This window comes from Chanodichthys erythropterus, chromosome 15, assembly GCF_024489055.1.
Source record: "Chanodichthys erythropterus isolate Z2021 chromosome 15, ASM2448905v1, whole genome shotgun sequence".
Classification (NCBI taxonomy): Eukaryota; Metazoa; Chordata; class Actinopteri; order Cypriniformes; family Xenocyprididae; genus Chanodichthys; species Chanodichthys erythropterus.
The window spans coordinates 14,393,422-14,411,693 of NC_090235.1; the positions used below are offsets into that span (position 1 = coordinate 14,393,422).

At 42.2% G+C, this 18,272-nt stretch overlaps 1 protein-coding gene and 2 pseudogenes across 1 annotated transcript; all 3 read left to right on the plus strand.

Annotated features, from left to right (window-relative positions):
* Positions 1-5,024: 5,024 nt before the first annotated feature.
* On the plus strand, positions 5,025-6,842 carry lingo4a (leucine rich repeat and Ig domain containing 4a). The gene has a single exon (XM_067361526.1). The coding sequence runs from the start codon at positions 5,025-5,027 to the stop codon at positions 6,840-6,842; it is 1,818 nt and encodes a 605-aa protein (XP_067217627.1).
* Positions 6,843-12,743: 5,901 nt separating this feature from the next.
* LOC137002275 (U2 spliceosomal RNA) lies at positions 12,744-12,896 on the plus strand (annotated as a pseudogene).
* Positions 12,897-17,866: 4,970 nt separating this feature from the next.
* LOC137002274 (U2 spliceosomal RNA) lies at positions 17,867-18,069 on the plus strand (annotated as a pseudogene).
* Positions 18,070-18,272: the final 203 nt, after the last annotated feature.

Here is an 18,272-nt window from a genome sequence, read left to right on the forward strand (position 1 = left end):
GAGTGTACATTTAAATATCATACATTATATTACATATACTTTATTATATAGTTTATTTTACATGTGGTTTTTATATTACGTTAATATATTATTATATGTTTTATATATATATATATATATATATATATGTTTTTTTCTTCATTAAAAGAGCAACTAAAAGCATTAATACTAATCACAAATATAATATTAGGGGCTAAATTTAGAAAATTCAGTAAAAAAAAAGCATTTACAATCAACTAAATCATGAGATTGATTGTAATTATTTTAAACTGACATTATGATATCTCATCATCTGAGACTCAATCTGAAGATGCTGTTTGTGTGTTTGTTCTTTCATTATATAAAGATCTTTAACATCAGTTGAGGCTGTAAAACCCTCTAATCTTCACACAAACAAAAACAAACACAATCCTCTCCATATCTCTGTGTGTCTGTCTCTCACACTGGAGTTTCTGTATTTCAGTGCGGTTTGTATATGGACTCATAAAGCTGCAGCCTCAGCGAATAAAAACAAATCAAACATTCAGATTACAGACACACTCACCCGCCCCACAGATGCTGCATTAATCTGAGATCACACACACACACACACACACACACACACACACACACACAGTCTGAAGCAAATAAAATCCACTCAAACAGTCATTCATAAAACACTGTTTGCATATAATAACAGTGACAGCAGGAGTGTGTGTGTGTGTTTCTCCTGATTACACACTCTTTTTAACCCAGTAAACTCTCTGTACTAATTTATCTTGAATTAATACCTCATTCTCTCGATGATGGAATTGATTTGTCACTCAGGACAATTTTACATGGCTCGAGGTGTGAAATTACGACGTTTCTCCATCGGCTGGTAATTATTTATTCATGCTTTTATTTATTTATTTGTGTGTGTGTTAAATCCGCAGATTTGTCTGACCCCGTGCATTCAGACCATCATCTTCCACCGCAGCTGAAGTAATGCGCGATCTTGGCTCGAATCCACGCTCATGTTTGCGTAAATAAATCCGGCCGCGCGCGCTCCCGCGGCGCTCGTGACCCGCGCAGTCTCGAGCTGATGCTGGTGAGTGGCGGACGCGCACGTGTAAAAACTACCTGAGGGGATATTTCCAGGGATTTCTTTAAGCCCGTTACCGAAGAATCGCCTCTGAAAGTGAAGTTTTCTGCAGTTTGATCGAGTCTGAGGTAAAAGCACCTGTGCGCGTGCGTGACGCGCCGATGATGATGATGATGATGATGAGGGAGTTCGCGCTTCTGGACTCTGAAGGACAGACGCCTGGCATCAGGTGAGAATTTACACAGATATTAATCAACAACACAGAATTAGTTTGTGAGGTGAGGTGAAGTGTGTTTACTTCAGTAACAGAGGTGTCAGGTGTTGCTCGGGTCACATTACACAACACAAGAGTAGTTTTGCGTAAAAGAAGCTTATTTTTCTTTTCGTTTTTGCATTGTGAAACTGATTTAATTGACAAATGAGCTCATTTACCCCCATGTTTTGCTGTAATACGAATATATGTATAAATCACATAAGTTTAAGGCACCGTTGCATAGTGATTTCATATTCTTCTTTTAAAAAAGTGCTATTAAGACGTCTCAAACCTGAAATGTTTCTTTTGAGGTTTCCTTAAAGGGGTGGTTGATTATGTTTTTTAACTTTAGTTAGTGTGTAATGTTGCTGTTTGAACATAAACAACATCTGCAAAGTTACGACGCTCAAAGTTCAATGCAAAGAGAGATATTTTCTTTTACAGAAATCGCATTTTAAGGACTACAACGAGCTTCTTCCCCGGTTAGTGACATCACAAACCCTAAAATTTACATAAACCCCGCCCCCGAGAACACTGAACAAAGGGGGCGGGGCCATGTTGGGCTGCTTTAGAGAAGAGGAAGAGTTGTTGTAGTCGAGTGTTGTTGTCATGCCGTCATTTTACGCCGGACTGCTTCACAAACGAGGGTCAATTCAACACAAAAGATGAACATGACGGCACATGCTAGTGGATGAGTTGAATCAACTCCACAGCAACTACATCAATTTATCCACTAACCATTCAGAAACGTCTAAAAGTTGTAACTTCTTCCTGAGTCTCTCCATCAGTGTCGACTCCGGTTTGAACAATGTAAGGCTGAACACTTTCCTCATTTTGGCTGCGTGAGATTCTCCAGCTTTGTTGTTGTTGAGCTGTTAAAGCTCCGCCCTCTTCTGGCAAGCGGAGCTCATTTGCATTTAAAGGGACACACACAAAAACTATAATAAATGATCTGTGGGGGATTTTGAGCTGAAACTTCACACACACATTCTGGAGACACCAGAGACTTGTGAAAGGGGCGTTATAGGTCCAGTTTAAACACCTGTAGAAACTAAAAAATGGTCAAGACCCTGAAGACTCAAGACTCTAAAACAGGTCTAAAGCGTTATGAACAACACTGACTCAGATTACTCAAACGGTGAAGCATTAATATGGCTTTGATTCCCATAAAATGCATGAACTTTTATACGTGTGCAATGCAAGCATCTGTAACTGCATGACTATAAATGATCGTTGACACTGGTTCCAGTAGCACACATGTGGAGGAGCAACATAATCTGTTGTGTCACAATGACAAACGAGTGCTGTAATGAATAAATCGAATTTAAACTGCTGTTTGGTGTGTTTGTGTGGCCACACATCTGTGATGCTCTTTTAAGGGCATGAAGTTTAAACCTCTTGAGCACTTTTAAAGATGCTTAATGGACTGAAACAGACATGCTGATGTAAACAAACAGACGGATGAACGGCCTCCATTATAGAAGATCAGATTAGAGCATCTCCTGCATTAAACGCTCACTCCGAACGACATATGCTCTCGCATCCTCGCTTTCAATTCATGCTGTTTGGTTTCACGTGTCTGACCGAGGATGTGCTGCTGTTCATTCATACAGACGGACTGAATCTGAGCATCGGCATCACGGCCATCAGGAGAAAATTATTTTGTCATGAATTGATGAAATTAGACAGAGGTGAACATGTGTGACGCCCTCATCCTGAGAAACCATGGACGAAAACACTCAAAAGATACATTAAGTGCTTTTGGCTGTATCTTTTTATTTTATGCTTTATCATCAATATCATTTACACTGCCATTGGGGTAAGTTAAGTTTTTTTTTTTAAGAAAAGAAATGAATACTTTTACTCATGAAGGACACATTAAATTGAACAAAAATGACAGTAAAGACATTTATGATGTTACAAAAGATTCTATTTCAAAAAAATGCGAGAATGATTTTTGAAAGGTGCTGTAATGTAAAGTTTTTTGTTATTAAATATGGTTCATTGACGTGAGGAAAAAATGGTTTGAAACTGATGCTATAAAAAGGTTTGTGCTGAACACTGAATTATTGACTTTCGAGAGCATCAATCCATCAAGAGAGACATTTAGAGATTATAATTGTCAGTTTTTCTCTTCAATCTGTGTGATTATCATCATTCTGCTGATCGTCTGTGTCTGTGAAGTTCATGGTTATTAATACATGTGATTTTTTTTTGTTCATGTTTGAATTAAAAACACACACACACAGTGTTTTGTCTCTGGCAGGGCTCCTTGTTTTGTAGTGGGTTTGATACACTGAAGACTGCCAACATTTGGTTATGCAAACATGACGCTTGGAGTCCCGGACACTCACACAGAGACTCACACACACACTCTTTCATCTGTTCTTCATGCATGCATACACACTCCCCACTGCTTGACCATCTCTTAAACTGTGACAGTGCCGTCTTAATACTTTCTATATGAATATTTAACACTGAATTGCATGTAAAACTCTTATTTTGACCTCTCCATCTACACAGATCAGGCATAACATCATGAGCACTGACAGCTGAAGTGAATAACACTGACTATCTCTTCATCACGGCACCTGTTAGTGGGTGGATATATTAGGCAGCAGTCTCTTACCTGGGGAACACATGGCACCGGGATGCACTATGGGAAGAAGGCGAGCCGGCGGAAGCAGTGTGATGCTTTTGGCAATGTTCTGCTGGGAAACCTTGGGTCCTGCCATCCATGTGGATGTTACTTTGACACGTACCACCTACCTAAGCATTGTTCAGACCATGTACACCCCTTCATGGAAACAGTATTCCCTTGTGGCTGTGGCCTCTTTCAGCAGGATAATGCTCCTGACACAAAGCCAAAATGGTTCAGGAATGGTTTGAGGAGCACAACAACGAGTTTAAGGTGTTGACTTGACCTCAAAATTCCCCAGATCTCAATCCAATCGAGCATCTGTGGGATGTGCTGAACAAACAAGTCCGATCCATTGAGGATCCACCTCACATCCTACAGGACTTAAAGGATCTGCTGCTAACATCTTGGTGCAGATACCGCAGCACACCTTCAGGGGTCTAGAGGAGTCCATGCCTCGATGGGTCAGGGCTGTTTTGGGAGCAAACGAGGGACCAACACAATTTTAGGACGGTGGTCATAATGTTATGCCTGATTGGCATGTTTTGAGATGGAACTGACAAATTGATAATTGTTTTTAATCTTTAATCAGAATCTTGAATCAGAATGTCTTCTCCTCCCTCTTGCAGCAACATCTCTGATGACAAGGGTGGGACAACCTGTCACTCACATGAGATCCACCAATAGCAAACCACAACCATCCAATCAATTCCCCAAAGACAAAATCAAGCCCTGCCATACATTTGTTCTTGTTTGCAAAGCCGTTTCACCCAGATATACGGCACAATAGGGAAGAAAAGATCATCACAGATCTTCTGTTTCATGCAGACTTTTAAAACATGCATCTAGCTGGTCAAGTATTAACATTCTCTATCTCTCTCTCTCCAGGCTGTGAGAGGGTGATCAGAGAGACTTTCTATTGTTGGTAATGAGAAGGAGCAGCCCCTCTGCCAGCTGGTGAGTGCTTCGCTCAGATCTGAGATTGTTTATGTCTTCTATTAGCAGAATTTGTTATTCAAAAAGTAGCAACGATATCTAACGCCCTGTTTTCCCTGCAGGCGGGTCTCCAGATGTGTGTGGCTGCTGATTGGAGGAGGCTGTACTGGTGGGTGGTGCTCCAGTGGGTAGTGGGCGTGGCTCTATCAGGGCCGTGCGCCCAGCGCTGCGACTGTCTGCCAAAGCTCCCGATAGTCAACTGTTCATCGAGACAACTCGCTTCTGTTCCCGAGGGCGTCCCTGTCAACACCCACGCGCTCAACCTGAGCATCAACCATTTGAAGACTCTGGCGAGGCGGCGGTTCTCTGGCCTGAAGCAGTTGCGTGAGCTGGACCTCAGCGACAACATGCTGACGGTGATCGAGGTGGAAGCCTTCGCCGGCCTCCAGAACCTCCTCATGCTGAGACTGTCCCGCAACCATCTGAAGATCATTCCAGTCGGAGCCTTCTCTGGCCTTCCCAGCGTTCAGTTTCTGGACATCAGCGAGAACGAGATCTTGGTGTTTCTGGACGACATGTTCCGAGAGATGCCGTCTCTGCAGAAACTGGAGGCCAGCGAGAATGACCTGGTGTTCATCTCGAACCGTGCTTTCAGCGGCCTGGCCAACCTGCAAGAGCTGAATCTTGATCGGTGCAACCTGACGTCGGTGCCGGTCGAGGCCCTGTCGCAGCTCACTGGACTCCTGCAGATGCGTCTCTGCAGACTCGGACTGACAACGCTTCCCAATAACTCCTTCCGGCAGCTGGTCCGTCTGCAGGAGCTCCGCGTGTCTCACTGCCCCTGGTTGGACTCGCTGGCGGCCAACAGTCTGATCGGACTCAATCTCACGTCGCTGACGCTCAGCCACTGCAACCTGAGCGCTGTGCCGTACTCCCCGCTGCATCACCTCGTCTACCTGCGATACCTGGACTTGTCCTACAATCCCATCACCACCATCCTTTCCAACCTCCTCGGGGATTTGCTGCGCCTTCAAGAGTTGCATTTGGTTGGCGCAGGACTTTTGCGAGTCGAACCGGGTGCTTTCCGCAACCTCGCCTTCTTCCGGCTCCTCAACGTGTCGGACAACCGTTTGGCAACGCTGGAGGAGTCGGCGTTCCACTCTGTTGGTACCTTGGAGGTCCTTCGGTTGGACGGGAACCCACTTGCGTGCGACTGCCGTCTTCTCTGGGTGATGCGCAGACGCCTGTGGCTTGGCTTCGATGGACATTCACCCGCCTGTGGCTCACCTGTGCAGGTTCAAGGCCGGATGTTCCAAGACTTCACGGAGGTCGAGCTTCCCAGGCTGTTCACGTGCCGGCAGGCTCGCATTCTGACCCGTAAGCCGCAGGACGTTCGGACGGACGAAGGCCACACGGTTCTGTTCTTCTGCGCGGCTGACGGAGACCCAGCGCCATTGATTATCTGGCTAAATCCGAAACGATCCGTCCTCACTGGTTCAGGCAGGATCCGTGTCCTTCCCAATGGGACCCTGGAGGTACGTTACGCGCAGGTGCAGGATAGCGGATACTACTTGTGTGTCGCCTCGAACGCCGCGGGGAATGACAGTGTCTCCGTGAGCCTGCGGGTTCGCGGGTTTCCGGCGTCCACTCGAAACCGTTCAGGTCCCTTCTTTCTGGAGGGCTGGAGCTTTGCATCCGGTCAAGCGCCGGTCAATGGATCACAACCGTTTCCATTCGACGTGAAGACGCTGGTGATTGCGGTGACCATGGGCTTCCTGTCGTTCCTGAGCTCGGTGGCCGTCTGCTTCATCTTCATGTTTTTCTGGAGTCAGAGCAAAGGACAGATCAAACACACGGCAACAATCGACTTTGTCCCGCGCAGCTCCGCGTCGGCGGCGGGAGGTGGACGGACGACCATGGAGACGGGCAGGTTCACCATGAAACTGATCTGAAAGTTCTAAGAGGCTTGAGAACATGAGATGTTTGAGGTGCTACTAATCTATAGTGATGAACACACATTTTTCGCCACATATCCTGAGTGCATATAAAGTGATGTATGAATGTCGTTCACTGCATTAAGGTGATAGTTCGCCCAAAAATGAAAATTATTCCATGATTTACACCCATGTATGTATGACTTTCTTCTTTCAGCTGAACACAATCAGAGTTATATTAAAAAAATATCCTGGCTCTTCTAGGCTTTATAATGGCAGTGAATGGGGGCCGAGATTTTGAAGCCAAAAAAAGCGCATCCATCCATCATATGTAATCCATACGACTCCAGGGGGTGAATAAAGGCTTTCTGAAGTGAAGCAAACTCAACTCTCTCATGAACGCACGACGGCTGTTACTGGAAGCCAGTGATTATAGTTTATAAAGTTTTAAATATGGATATTTTTCTTACAAATCTGCATCGGTTCACTTCAGAAGGCCTTTATTAACCCTCTAGAGTCGCATGGATTACTGTTATGATGGATGAATGCGCATTTTTGAAAAAAAATCATTTTTCAAAATCTCGGTCCCCATTCATTACCATTTTCAAGCCTGGAAGAGACAGAATATTTTTAATATAATTCTGAGTGTGTTCGTCTGAAAGAAGATACACACCTAGGATGGCTTGAGGGTGAGTAAATCATGGGATAATTTTCATTTTTGGGTGAACTATCCCTTTAAATGATGTTCTTCCTCAGGATTTGTGTCTTGTTTTCCAGTATAAATGTCTAAACATTCTTAAATCAAGATACATTTACTGGAGAAGCACAATGACTTATGAAGTCGTGTTTTCTGACAAAAGTATCAAAATGAAGTGAGATTGTGGGTTATTATAGTTAATTAAAACCATAAAAAAGCATTTTTGTTGCTTGGAAAAAAGAAAATATTTAATAGTATCTAAATGATAGTAAAATAACACTGCCAAATGTTTTTTTTTTTCTCATTTTAATGGAGTCAGAAAAATAAAAACATTTTCTCTCTGTTTTTTGAAGCATAAACTCACTTAATTTTGATCAGTATTTTAAAACAGTGATGTTACATGATGGAAAAACATATACAGTATTTTTCACAATCTTGGCATCTCAGATTTGTGCACATGTTTGGTTGTTTAATGTGTCGTTTGGATGTAAATGTGATCCGTTAAGTTTGTGAGGCGATAATGAGTTTTAAATGAGCATCTGAAACTCTTTTTAAGAGGTTTTGAAGCTTTGAATTAAACTGCTGGTGTTTTGGCATGATGTTCTGCATGAATGCATGTGCACAGACTTTATTAAACCGGCGATGACGTAATGAAGCTTTAATTGAGCAGCTGATGAGAAAATACAACCAGACAGAAGATCTCAGGTTAATTAGGACCGAGAAGGTTCACTCACGTTCAATAAATCCTAATTATATCATTTGTTCAGTGTATTAAATGCGAGATCTTGAATGCGCTGCATCTCAGGTTTGTGTGAATGTCTGGAACGGTTGCATGTTTTATGAATGCTGATATTGCTGATGCAGACTGTGTGCTTGCTTTAAAAATCCCATATTTATGCATTTACGCATATATATATATATATATATATATATATATATATATATGCAATCCACCTCAAAGCAATATTGTACCATCATGCACTGCTGTTTATTACCATAAATAATTGTTTCAGACTTTTTGTTCGTTTAGGATTTCATATCTGTGACTCTTTAAGTTTATGGACACTCTCATCTCTCTGTATCTATTTGTTTTATTGCAGATATTAATTTGCTGATCTCTTTTTAGAAATATCAGGGGTTTGTTTGTCATAATTTTTTATTGTGTTCTTGACTAGAATCTGAGAACAGCTGCGTTAGTTTAAACATTTCTACTATTTTTACTGTTCACTTGTTTTTGTTTTGTTTTAAATGATCCATTTACTTTTTAATTTCGTGGAAAAACAACTTAATGTCTTTTTATTCAATGACAATTAATCAGTTTTGCAATTTCTGTAAGTGATTGCCAAAAGCATTAAAGTTATCTTGAAACAATTTGTTTGATCCGGTGTTTTATATTCATATCCAACCATCATATCATATACTGTAAATACCCATAATTTATACTCATTTAATTAAAATGCACATAAGATAAGTGATCACACTCATATATTTGTAGTACACATGATTCATGAAAACCCCAGAGCTCATCTTCACTCGTTCATGTTCAGTCTCTGGTACTCTTGAGATTAAACTCTTTTGGGGTATGTTTGTCACAATCTTGAGTCTGAAGACAGACACACAGATTAGAAGTTTCCAGTCAAATGTCCGTCTGTCGTCTTTCTATCCTCGTGTTCTCATCATCCTGGAGTGTGTGGAATACTGAAGCTTCACACTGGCGCCTCCTGCTGCTCAGAGGATGACATTACACTCTACTGCTGCCTCATTTCTGTACCAGCGACTTGTTTCAGAGGATTGTAAGTGTTTTGTAGTGTAACAAAAATGTTATCTTTTGTTTACTTAAAATATTTAAAACCACCAAAATATGTGTCTTTAAGATGTCGCTAACCGTTATGGATAAAATAGCCTACTGAAAATGGCGGTCGTTATGAAGGCGCAGGCTTGGGAGGGTTACTTTAAAAATGTATTCCGTTACAGTTACAAATTACTTCATAAAAATTTATTCAGTAATGTAATCCAAGTACCACAATATGAAAGTAATGTAATCTGATTACTTTTGGATTACTTCAAGGTCACATGAAAAAAAAAGAAAGAAAGAAAGAAAGAAAGAAAGAAAGAAAGAAAGAAAGAAAGAAAGAAAGAAAGAAAGAAAGAAAGAAATGGGGGGGGGGGGGCAAACTCTACTGTAAATAAATTGCATTTTTAAAATAAATTTTAATGATTTCTTCTCATTTTTTGCAAGTTTTTAAATTTTACACATTCCATACTTTTGATTGGGTCTAAAAATATTTAAAAAATCTGATAAATGATCTATTGCAATATTAATATTATTATTGTTGTTGTTGTTGTTTAGAGCTTAAAAATATAAAAGTCACATCAAACGGAACAAGCTCGGATAGCACATTTCTGTTCGTGTTTGTTCTGCTTTAATTTGAATGTTTAGCATTTTGGTTACTTTTAAAACCTATTAAAACTAAGCAATCGTGTCTCATTTCCACAACTTGGGAACTTTTTATTGTAAATTATTTTTAAAAAATAAAACTTTCATTTATACTAGATTCCCTACATGTAAAGTAAAACATTTCAAAAGTTTTTTTTTTTTTTTTTTTTTTTTTAATTTGTTGATTAGAGCATACAGCTCATGAAAGTCCAAAATCCAGTATCTCAAAATATTAGAATATTTACATTTGAGTTTCATTAAATGACCATCCCTACAGTATAAAGTCCAGGTATCTCTTGTTCTATGAAACCACACTAATGGGGAAGACTGCTGACTTGGCAATGGTCCAGGAGACAATCATTGACACCCTCCACAAAGAGAGTAAGTCACAGATGGTCATTACTGAATGGGGTGGCTGTTTACAGAGTGATGTACCAAAGCATATTAAATGCAAAGTTGACTGGAAGGAAGAAATTGGGTAGGCAAAGGTGCACAAGCAACAGGGATGACCACAAGCTTGAGAATACTGTCAAGTAAAGCCAATTCAGACACTTGTGAGAGCTTCACAATGAGTCGAATGAAGCCGGAGTCAGCGCATCAAGAGCCACCACACTCAGACATCTTCAGAAAAAAGGACTACCAAGCCACTTCTGAAACAGAAACAACGTCAGAAGCATCTTACCTGGGCTAAGGAGAAAAAGAACTGGACAGTGAACAGTGGTCGAAAGTCCTCTTTTCAGATAAAAGTAAATTTTGCATTTCATGTTGAAATCATGGTCCCAGAGTCTGAAGGAAGACTGGAGAGGCACAGAATCCAAGCTGCTTGAAGTCTAGTGTGAAGTTTCTGAAGTTAGTAATGATTCGGGGGGCCGTGACGTCTGCTGGTGTTGGTCCATTGTGTTTTATCAAGTGCAAAGTCAATGCAGCCATCTTCCAGGAGATTTTGGAGCACTTTATGCTTCCATCTGCTGACAAGCTTTATGGAGATGCTGATTTCCTTTTCCAGCAGGACTTTAGCACCTGCCCACAGTGCAAAAACCACTTCCAAGTGGTTTGCTGACCATGATATTACTGTGTTTTATTGGCCAGCCAACATGCCTGACCTGAATCTATGGGATATTTTCAAGAGAAAGATGAGAAACAGTCGATCCAACAATATCCAGATGATCTGAAGGCTCAACAGTGCCTCAGCAGTGCCACAGGCTGATCACTTCCATGCCACACTTCACTGATGCTGTAATTTGTGCTAGGAGCAAGTCATTTGCTGTAATATGTGCTGCCGACCAAGTATTGAGTGCACAAATGAACATACTTTAAACAACTTGAACTTTTCTGTTTTGAAAATCCATTTTTTGATTGATCTTAGAAAATATTCAAATATTTTGAGAGACTGGATTTTGGACTTTCATGAGCTGTACACTCTAATCATCAAAATGAAAAAAAAAAACATTTGAAATGTTTTACTTTACATGTAGGGAATCTAGAATATATGAAAGTTTCATTTTTAAAAATAATTTACAATAAAAAAATTTACTTTTTCACAATATTCTAATTATATGACCAGCACCTGTATATATATATATATATATATATATATATATATATATATATATATATATATATATATATATATGTGTGTGTGTGTGTGTGTGTGTGTGTGTGTGTAAAGGGCTATTCAGACATCTAGTGGCTACATTATGGTATTACAGATTATAGTTTTAGTCCTTTGATAAAGAAAGTGTTTTCGTAGCTGGAAGGCAGAGTTTGCACTGTACAACCAATAATGATTTATTTAGTTTTAAATGAAATGATTGTAATCCTGATAGCATTCCCCCTTTTTCAAAATGTAACTGTAATCTGATTACTACGTTTTTTGACATAACTGTAACGAATTACAGTTACTGTATTTTTGTATCCTGATTACGTAACACCGTTACATGTATTCCGTTACTCCCTGACCCTGTGAAGGTGTGAGGGGATTTTTCTGTAATATTTTACTTTATAATATTTTTAATCAAATGTCAATTTTAATTGTAATTGTCAAGTTTGTGAGTGTTGTCCTTTATTGTTTTCCGTCCCATTGTTCATCATATTGCAGTTTCCATAAAGATACAGATTGATATTTTTGTTTTAAGGGATTCTTCGACTGATTTAAAGCTCTTATTGTCGTCTGTGCTGTTGTAGCAGAAGGTTTTGAACAACTTTAAGGTGAGTAATGAAATAACTTATTTTTGGGTGAACTGTCCCTTTAAGTGCCTCAGTGAGTAACGTGCAGTACAGCGTTTAACCACATGAGGCGCATCAAGCGAATTAAGGCGTCTAAAAAATCATGGTCTAAATACATATAATCTATAGTTTCTATAACAATATTTTCTAAATCAGCTGTATGAATTCGAGCTGAAATATTTCATTTAACTATTTCAAGTTAAATAGTCAATGTTTCATGATTAACAGAGACTAATAACTGAGATTAACGGTTCTCTGACTGTGTCCTCGTGTTTGATTGGACGATGGACTCTGTCCTCGTGTTTGATTGGACGATGGACTCTGTGCTCGTGTTTGATTAGATGATGGTGAACTCGAGGTAGCGGTTGAAAGAGAATCCGCATGTTTTGAGGAGTTTTTCAGTTCAATATCTCAGAGTTTCTGTCAGTCTCTGAGCGGGACATTATTTCTCGAGTGTGTGTTTGTAGTTTGAAGTGTTTCTCGTGATGTCAGACCGTGTGACCGCCATCGATATGTGCAGCGCGCTGAGTGACTACTTTAGCGCGGATCCTTTATCGGCATCGCTTCTCGGCCTTTTGGCTAAGATCAAGTGTAGTATCTGTTCTTATCAGATGGACACTTCAAGAGAAGAGACTCCGTTGCCGACCATGATGGTGCGGCTGAAAAATACTGTCAGATTTCAAATGAAGAAGGATGCTGAGATGGAGATTAAGAGGAGGTTTGGACGGGAGTTTGTTGTTGCTGAGGTGCTAAGAGGAGTTTTTGGAATTCCTGCATCCCTGATCTTTTGTCTTCAAGATTTCTCTTCTTCTGGGTTCATGGACTTGACCTTTTTTCAACTGAGAGATTGTGTTGCTTTCTTTGAGGAGTGGGAAAGGAAAAAAGATCACCGTTTGCTGAAGGACCTGCATCTTCATCCAGCCTTTGCACAGGATTATTTACCATTGGTGATCCACCTTTACAACCCCTTTGTGGAGGATGGAGATGTTCTAACTTTTTTGGCAAGGTACTGTGAGGCTGTGAAAGGGGGGGAACGACTGAAAGACCAGTATGGCATCTGGAATGGTAAGAGGAGATACTTAGTCAAGCTAAGGGCTGATCCAGCATCACCTGGGGGTCTTATCCACCCCCCGGGGTCCTTCTTCATCGGGTCCAACCGAGGCTTCCTCCATTATCCGGGGCAGCCGCTGTATTGCAGAAGATGTGGGGCTCGAGGTCACGTTAAGACTGACTGTACTGGTCAACGTTGTCGCTTTTGCGAGTCAACAGACCATATTACCTCAGCTTGTCCCGAACCCAAAAGATGCAGCTTATGCGGTGGGGTGGACCATCTGTTCCGTGCATGCCCAACCAGAAAGAAATCCTTTGCCAGCCTCTTTAGAGAAGGTCATGACCTGCAGGCAGATCTTGAATCTTTGCTTACAAGCTTACCTGCAGAGATGGAAAGCCAGGAAGCAGGACCTTCGAGTGCAGATCAGGGGGCAAGAGAAACAAAAGGCCGTAGGGGTGAAGTACCGGGCAATTCCCGGGAGGAAGTGAGAGATGAGGAGAGCGTGCGACAACTGGCGCCATCCCAGGAATGGTCGGAGATAGATGTGACAGAGGTGTTATCTGGGATCTTCGAGTCTCAGAGAGATCTGACAACGAGGCCCATGGACTTAAGGGAAAGGAAGTCTCCTTCATTAGGAGGAGAGAATCGGCCTCAGCAGGACGATGAATCAAGTGAACCGATGGAGGTAGCACAAGGACAACGTCGACGGCGGCTCACTGAGGACACCGAGAGCCAGGAAAGGGGGCGCAAGTGCAGTAGGGTAGGACTTTTAAGCTCATCTCTTTTGCAGGAGCTAGCTCCTGTTCAGGACTGGGAGAAAGCGGTCCAAGAAGAGGAGAACCCTGGGAGGGTGGAAGTGGAGGCTGAAAGGGAAAATGGATGTGGAGCAAAAGAGGGGAGAACTGGTGAAAAGGACCAGGTGGACTTGGGAAAACCCGGGAGGGGAGGTTTAGAAGAGATGGAGGATGAGGGGCAGGATGACAAACAAGTGGGGGAATGGGTTGAGGTACTCACAAGGAAGGGAAAGGGGAGGGGAAAGGGGATATCAGGAAGGAAGGGGAGTATTTAAGGTTTTGTTCAGGAAAATTTTGGTTTTGTGTTATATTAATTTGCAATTATTAAAATGGGTTGTGTAAGAGTGGCTACTCTGAATGTAAGAGGGATAAAAATGCTTCAGCGAAGGACTGCAGTCTTTATTTCTTTAAAAAGGTTACCCTTTGATGTTTTATTTTTGCAAGAGTGCCACTTACAAGGGTACAGTGATGTACAATTATTTTCTGCGGGGTGGGGGCTGGGGCCTTCAGTCTGGGGAGTGGGAAATGTGAGGGCGGATGGGGTGGGGATTTTGTTTTACTCTGGGGAGTTTGTGATTGAATCCACTAATGTGATTAGGCCGGGGAGGGTGATAGTGGCGGATGTCAGATGGAGGGGGTGGCTTTTCGGTTTGTGAATGTTTATGCACCGAGTAAGTTAGGAGAAAGGGAGGGTTTTCTAGATGACCTAGCTCCGGTCCTCTTTACCAACCGATTGGTGGTTTTAGGGGGGGATTTCAATGTGTCACTAGACAATGCTTCTGGAAAGGACTTAGCGCAGCTGGTGACCAATTTTTCTCTTCGGGATTCATTTAGGTTAGTGGGTGGTTTAGAACCAACCTATACATGGAGAAATAATAGGCAGGAGGCATCACGGCTGGATTATGTTTTTGTTCCAGACCATATGAAGGTCAGGAATTACACCCAGCAGCCTATGTGGTGCACAGATCACTGTTTGGTAGGGGTTGGGGTAGAGGTAGGGGGTTTGAAGAGAGGGAGGGGAGTCTGGAGATTCAATACCTCCTATTTAAAAGATAGAACTTTTTATGAAGTACTTCAAAGGTTGATAGCCGGTTGGAAAAACCTGAGGGGTCTGTTTGATTCACAAGCAGCTTGGTGGGAGGGAGTGAAGGAGAGAGTCTCTCTCTTTTGCCGCTGCTGGGGAATTGCAAAAGCGGAGCGCAAACGTGCTCAGGTCCGCAAATGGTCAGAGGAGTTGCAAACCTTGTGGTCTGAGGGAGCATTGAGTACTGCTGAGGGGTGGAACAGAGCCAGTTTTCTACAGGGAGTTATAAAAGACTTGTACTGGGGGGAGGCTAAAACCTTCCTGTTGTGGTCAAGAACCCAGAAACGTCTGTTGGACGAGAAACCAACTAGTTATTTCTTTTCCACAGTACGGAGACAGCAGCAGCGCAGCTGTATTGAGGGCCTACAAGGAAGGGAGGGAGTAGAATACTCTGTAGAGGGAATGTTGCAGATAGCTGCTGGTTTCTACAGGGGGCTTTTTAGCAGTAGGGGTTCTTTAAATCCAGCTTCTAGGGGTTTTTTGGAGGGGTTGATAGATGTTTTGGGCGATGAGGAGAGTGTTGCGTTGGAGAAATTTTTAACTCTTCAGGAGGTAGAGTCAGCTTTGTACTCATTCAAAAAGGGTACGGCTCCTGGTAATGATGGCCTTCCAGTAGAGTTTTATAGGGCCTTTTGGCCTTTGATTGGGGCAGAGCTGGTCGAGGTATATCAGGAGAGCCTGAATAAGGGAGAACTGCCGGCTACTATGAGAACAGGTCTTGTGACTCTCCTCTATAAAAAAGGGAAGAAGGAGGACCTAGCAAATTGGAGACCAATAACCCTACTCACAACGGATTATAAAGTGTTAGCAAAGGTCATAACTGAAAGGCTTAAAAGAGTGGTGGGTACAGTGGTTCAGCCGGATCAGACTTGTGGGGTGCCAGGCAGGTCAGGTAGCTTGAACCTAGTCTTGGTGAGGGACATCATTAGCTGGGCTGAACAGCGGCAGCTACCTTTAGCTATCTTAAGTTTGGACCAGGAGAAGGCATTTGATAGGGTAAATCATGCCTTTCTAATGTCAGTCCTGGAGCGTTTGAGATTTGGTCCAGTTTTCAGGGCCTGGGTAAGATTACTATACACCCGAGCGATGAGTAGAATTGGGGTGAATGGATTTTACTCTGAGTTAGTAGAGCAGCAGGGAGGGGTAAGGCAGGGATGTCCCTTGTCCCCCTGCTCTACATTCTGTCACTGGAGCCCCTTGTGGCGGCACTACGAGCGGCCCCGTCCTTGATGGGAGTGCATTTGCCTGGTGGTAAGGGGATAAGTGCAAAGGTGGCAGCATATGCTGACGATATGACACTTTTCCTGACTTCCGAGCTGGATTTTGTGGTTGCTGACAGGATCCTAAAGGGTTTTTGTGAGGTCTCAGGGGCTCGGGTAAATGTGAGTAAATCTTCTGCAATGTTTGTAGGACAGTGGGCAGGGAGAACAATTGTGCCAGGTGGATACAGCCTGTGTCCTGATGGGATGAAGATTCTGGGTATTCAATTTTTCAGGAAAAATTGTGCACAAGAGAATTGGAGGGCTAGGCTTAAGGTGGTACAGGCAAAGGTAGCTAGGTGGAATGCAAGGGGGCTGTCACTCTGGGGTAGGTTGGAGGTGGTGAAGGCTGATCTCCTCCCTAGTCTGAACCACCTGGCTTATATATTCCCAATTCCTTTTTGGTATGGTAGGAAACTGGAGAGGTTGGTTTTCTCCTTCCTCTGCAGGAATGGTACAGAGTTGGTAGCCAGAACCCAGATGTACCGTCACTTAAAAGAGGGGGGAAGAGGTGTGCCTTGCATACCTTTAAAAATGGAGGCCCTTTTTTCCTCCTTTGCAGCAGGTTTGGTAGCCCAGACTTTAGTGCATAAGGCAGGGTTCCTTGCCAGGTTTTGGTTGGGGTTTCCTTTGAGGTCCATGATTCCATGGAAGGGAACGATGCCTTGGTCAATGGATAGGCCAGAACAATACCAGAAAGTGGTGAATCTTGTGGTGCAAAAATCCTGGTGTTTAGAGCAGTCAGTGATTTTGGACCATAGAAAACTGTACTGCAGACTAAGGGATGAGTTGGTTGGAGGGGCAGAGAGGGTTTCTCTGCATGATGGGGTGGATTGGTCGATCTTGCAGCCCTCATATTTGGTGGGGGTCTGCAAGGATCTGAACTGGTTGACAGTTTTAGGTCGGCTGCCGGTGAGAGAGCGTCTGTACAGACATGGGCAGGGAAGGTCACCTTTGTGTCCAGTGGGCTGTGGACAGGAGGAAACAATTGAGCACAGTTTGTGGTCTTGTCCAGGAGCAGCATCTCTCTGGCGTTCTGTAAAGTTGTGGTGGAAAGATTGGAGGGGGCCTTCTATTACGAGAGAGCTAGTAGTGAAGGGGGAGGGTTTAAAGGATTTGGAAAAAGACCGCAGGAGAGTGGTGTGGGTGGTAATTTCAGAAGCTAAATATATTTTGTGGGAGTGGAGAACAACGTGCTTGAAAAAGCAGTTGCCTCGTATGTTTCCAGAAAGGTTATTTTGTCGTTTACTTGGAAAAATAGTAACCGAGGTAAAAATGTTTAAAGAGTGTTATGGGGAGGAGGAAACCAGGAGGGTATGGGGAGGGTTACCAAGAGTGGGTGTTGGGTAAAAGGAAAAGGATTTCATATTATATTGCCTTTTTGGGTGTTTATTGTTTTGTTCTGTTTTTTTTTTCCATTCTTTTGGTGTATGACCATGATAGCTTATCAGTGTGTATAGAGAGGTGATACAAAGAAATGTAATTTTTGTTGTAATGTTTTCCAGACTGTTGTAATGAATGGAATAAAAAAAAAAAAAAAAAAATCTGTTCTTATCAGTTTAATATCTGATACGTCCCCTATCCGGGGACCATATATTAAATTGATTTTTGGATCAGAGAGATGGAATAGGGGCTTGCTCCGTCCACTCCACGCATCGACCTGGTATTGCAGTATTTCCAGGAATGGTGCACCCCCACCGGAGTAATTATAAAGGGAATGTAAGATGATTGTAACAAATAAAACTTTTTAGAAGATCTGAGATATATAAGTTATTGTTACTAAAATTTATTCATTCGTTTATTTTGAATTGATATATATAGTTCTTTGATTCAAGCATTGCAATAAAGCCCAAATATATGAGTTTACAACGAATATTGTGTAACACAAATAGATATTATT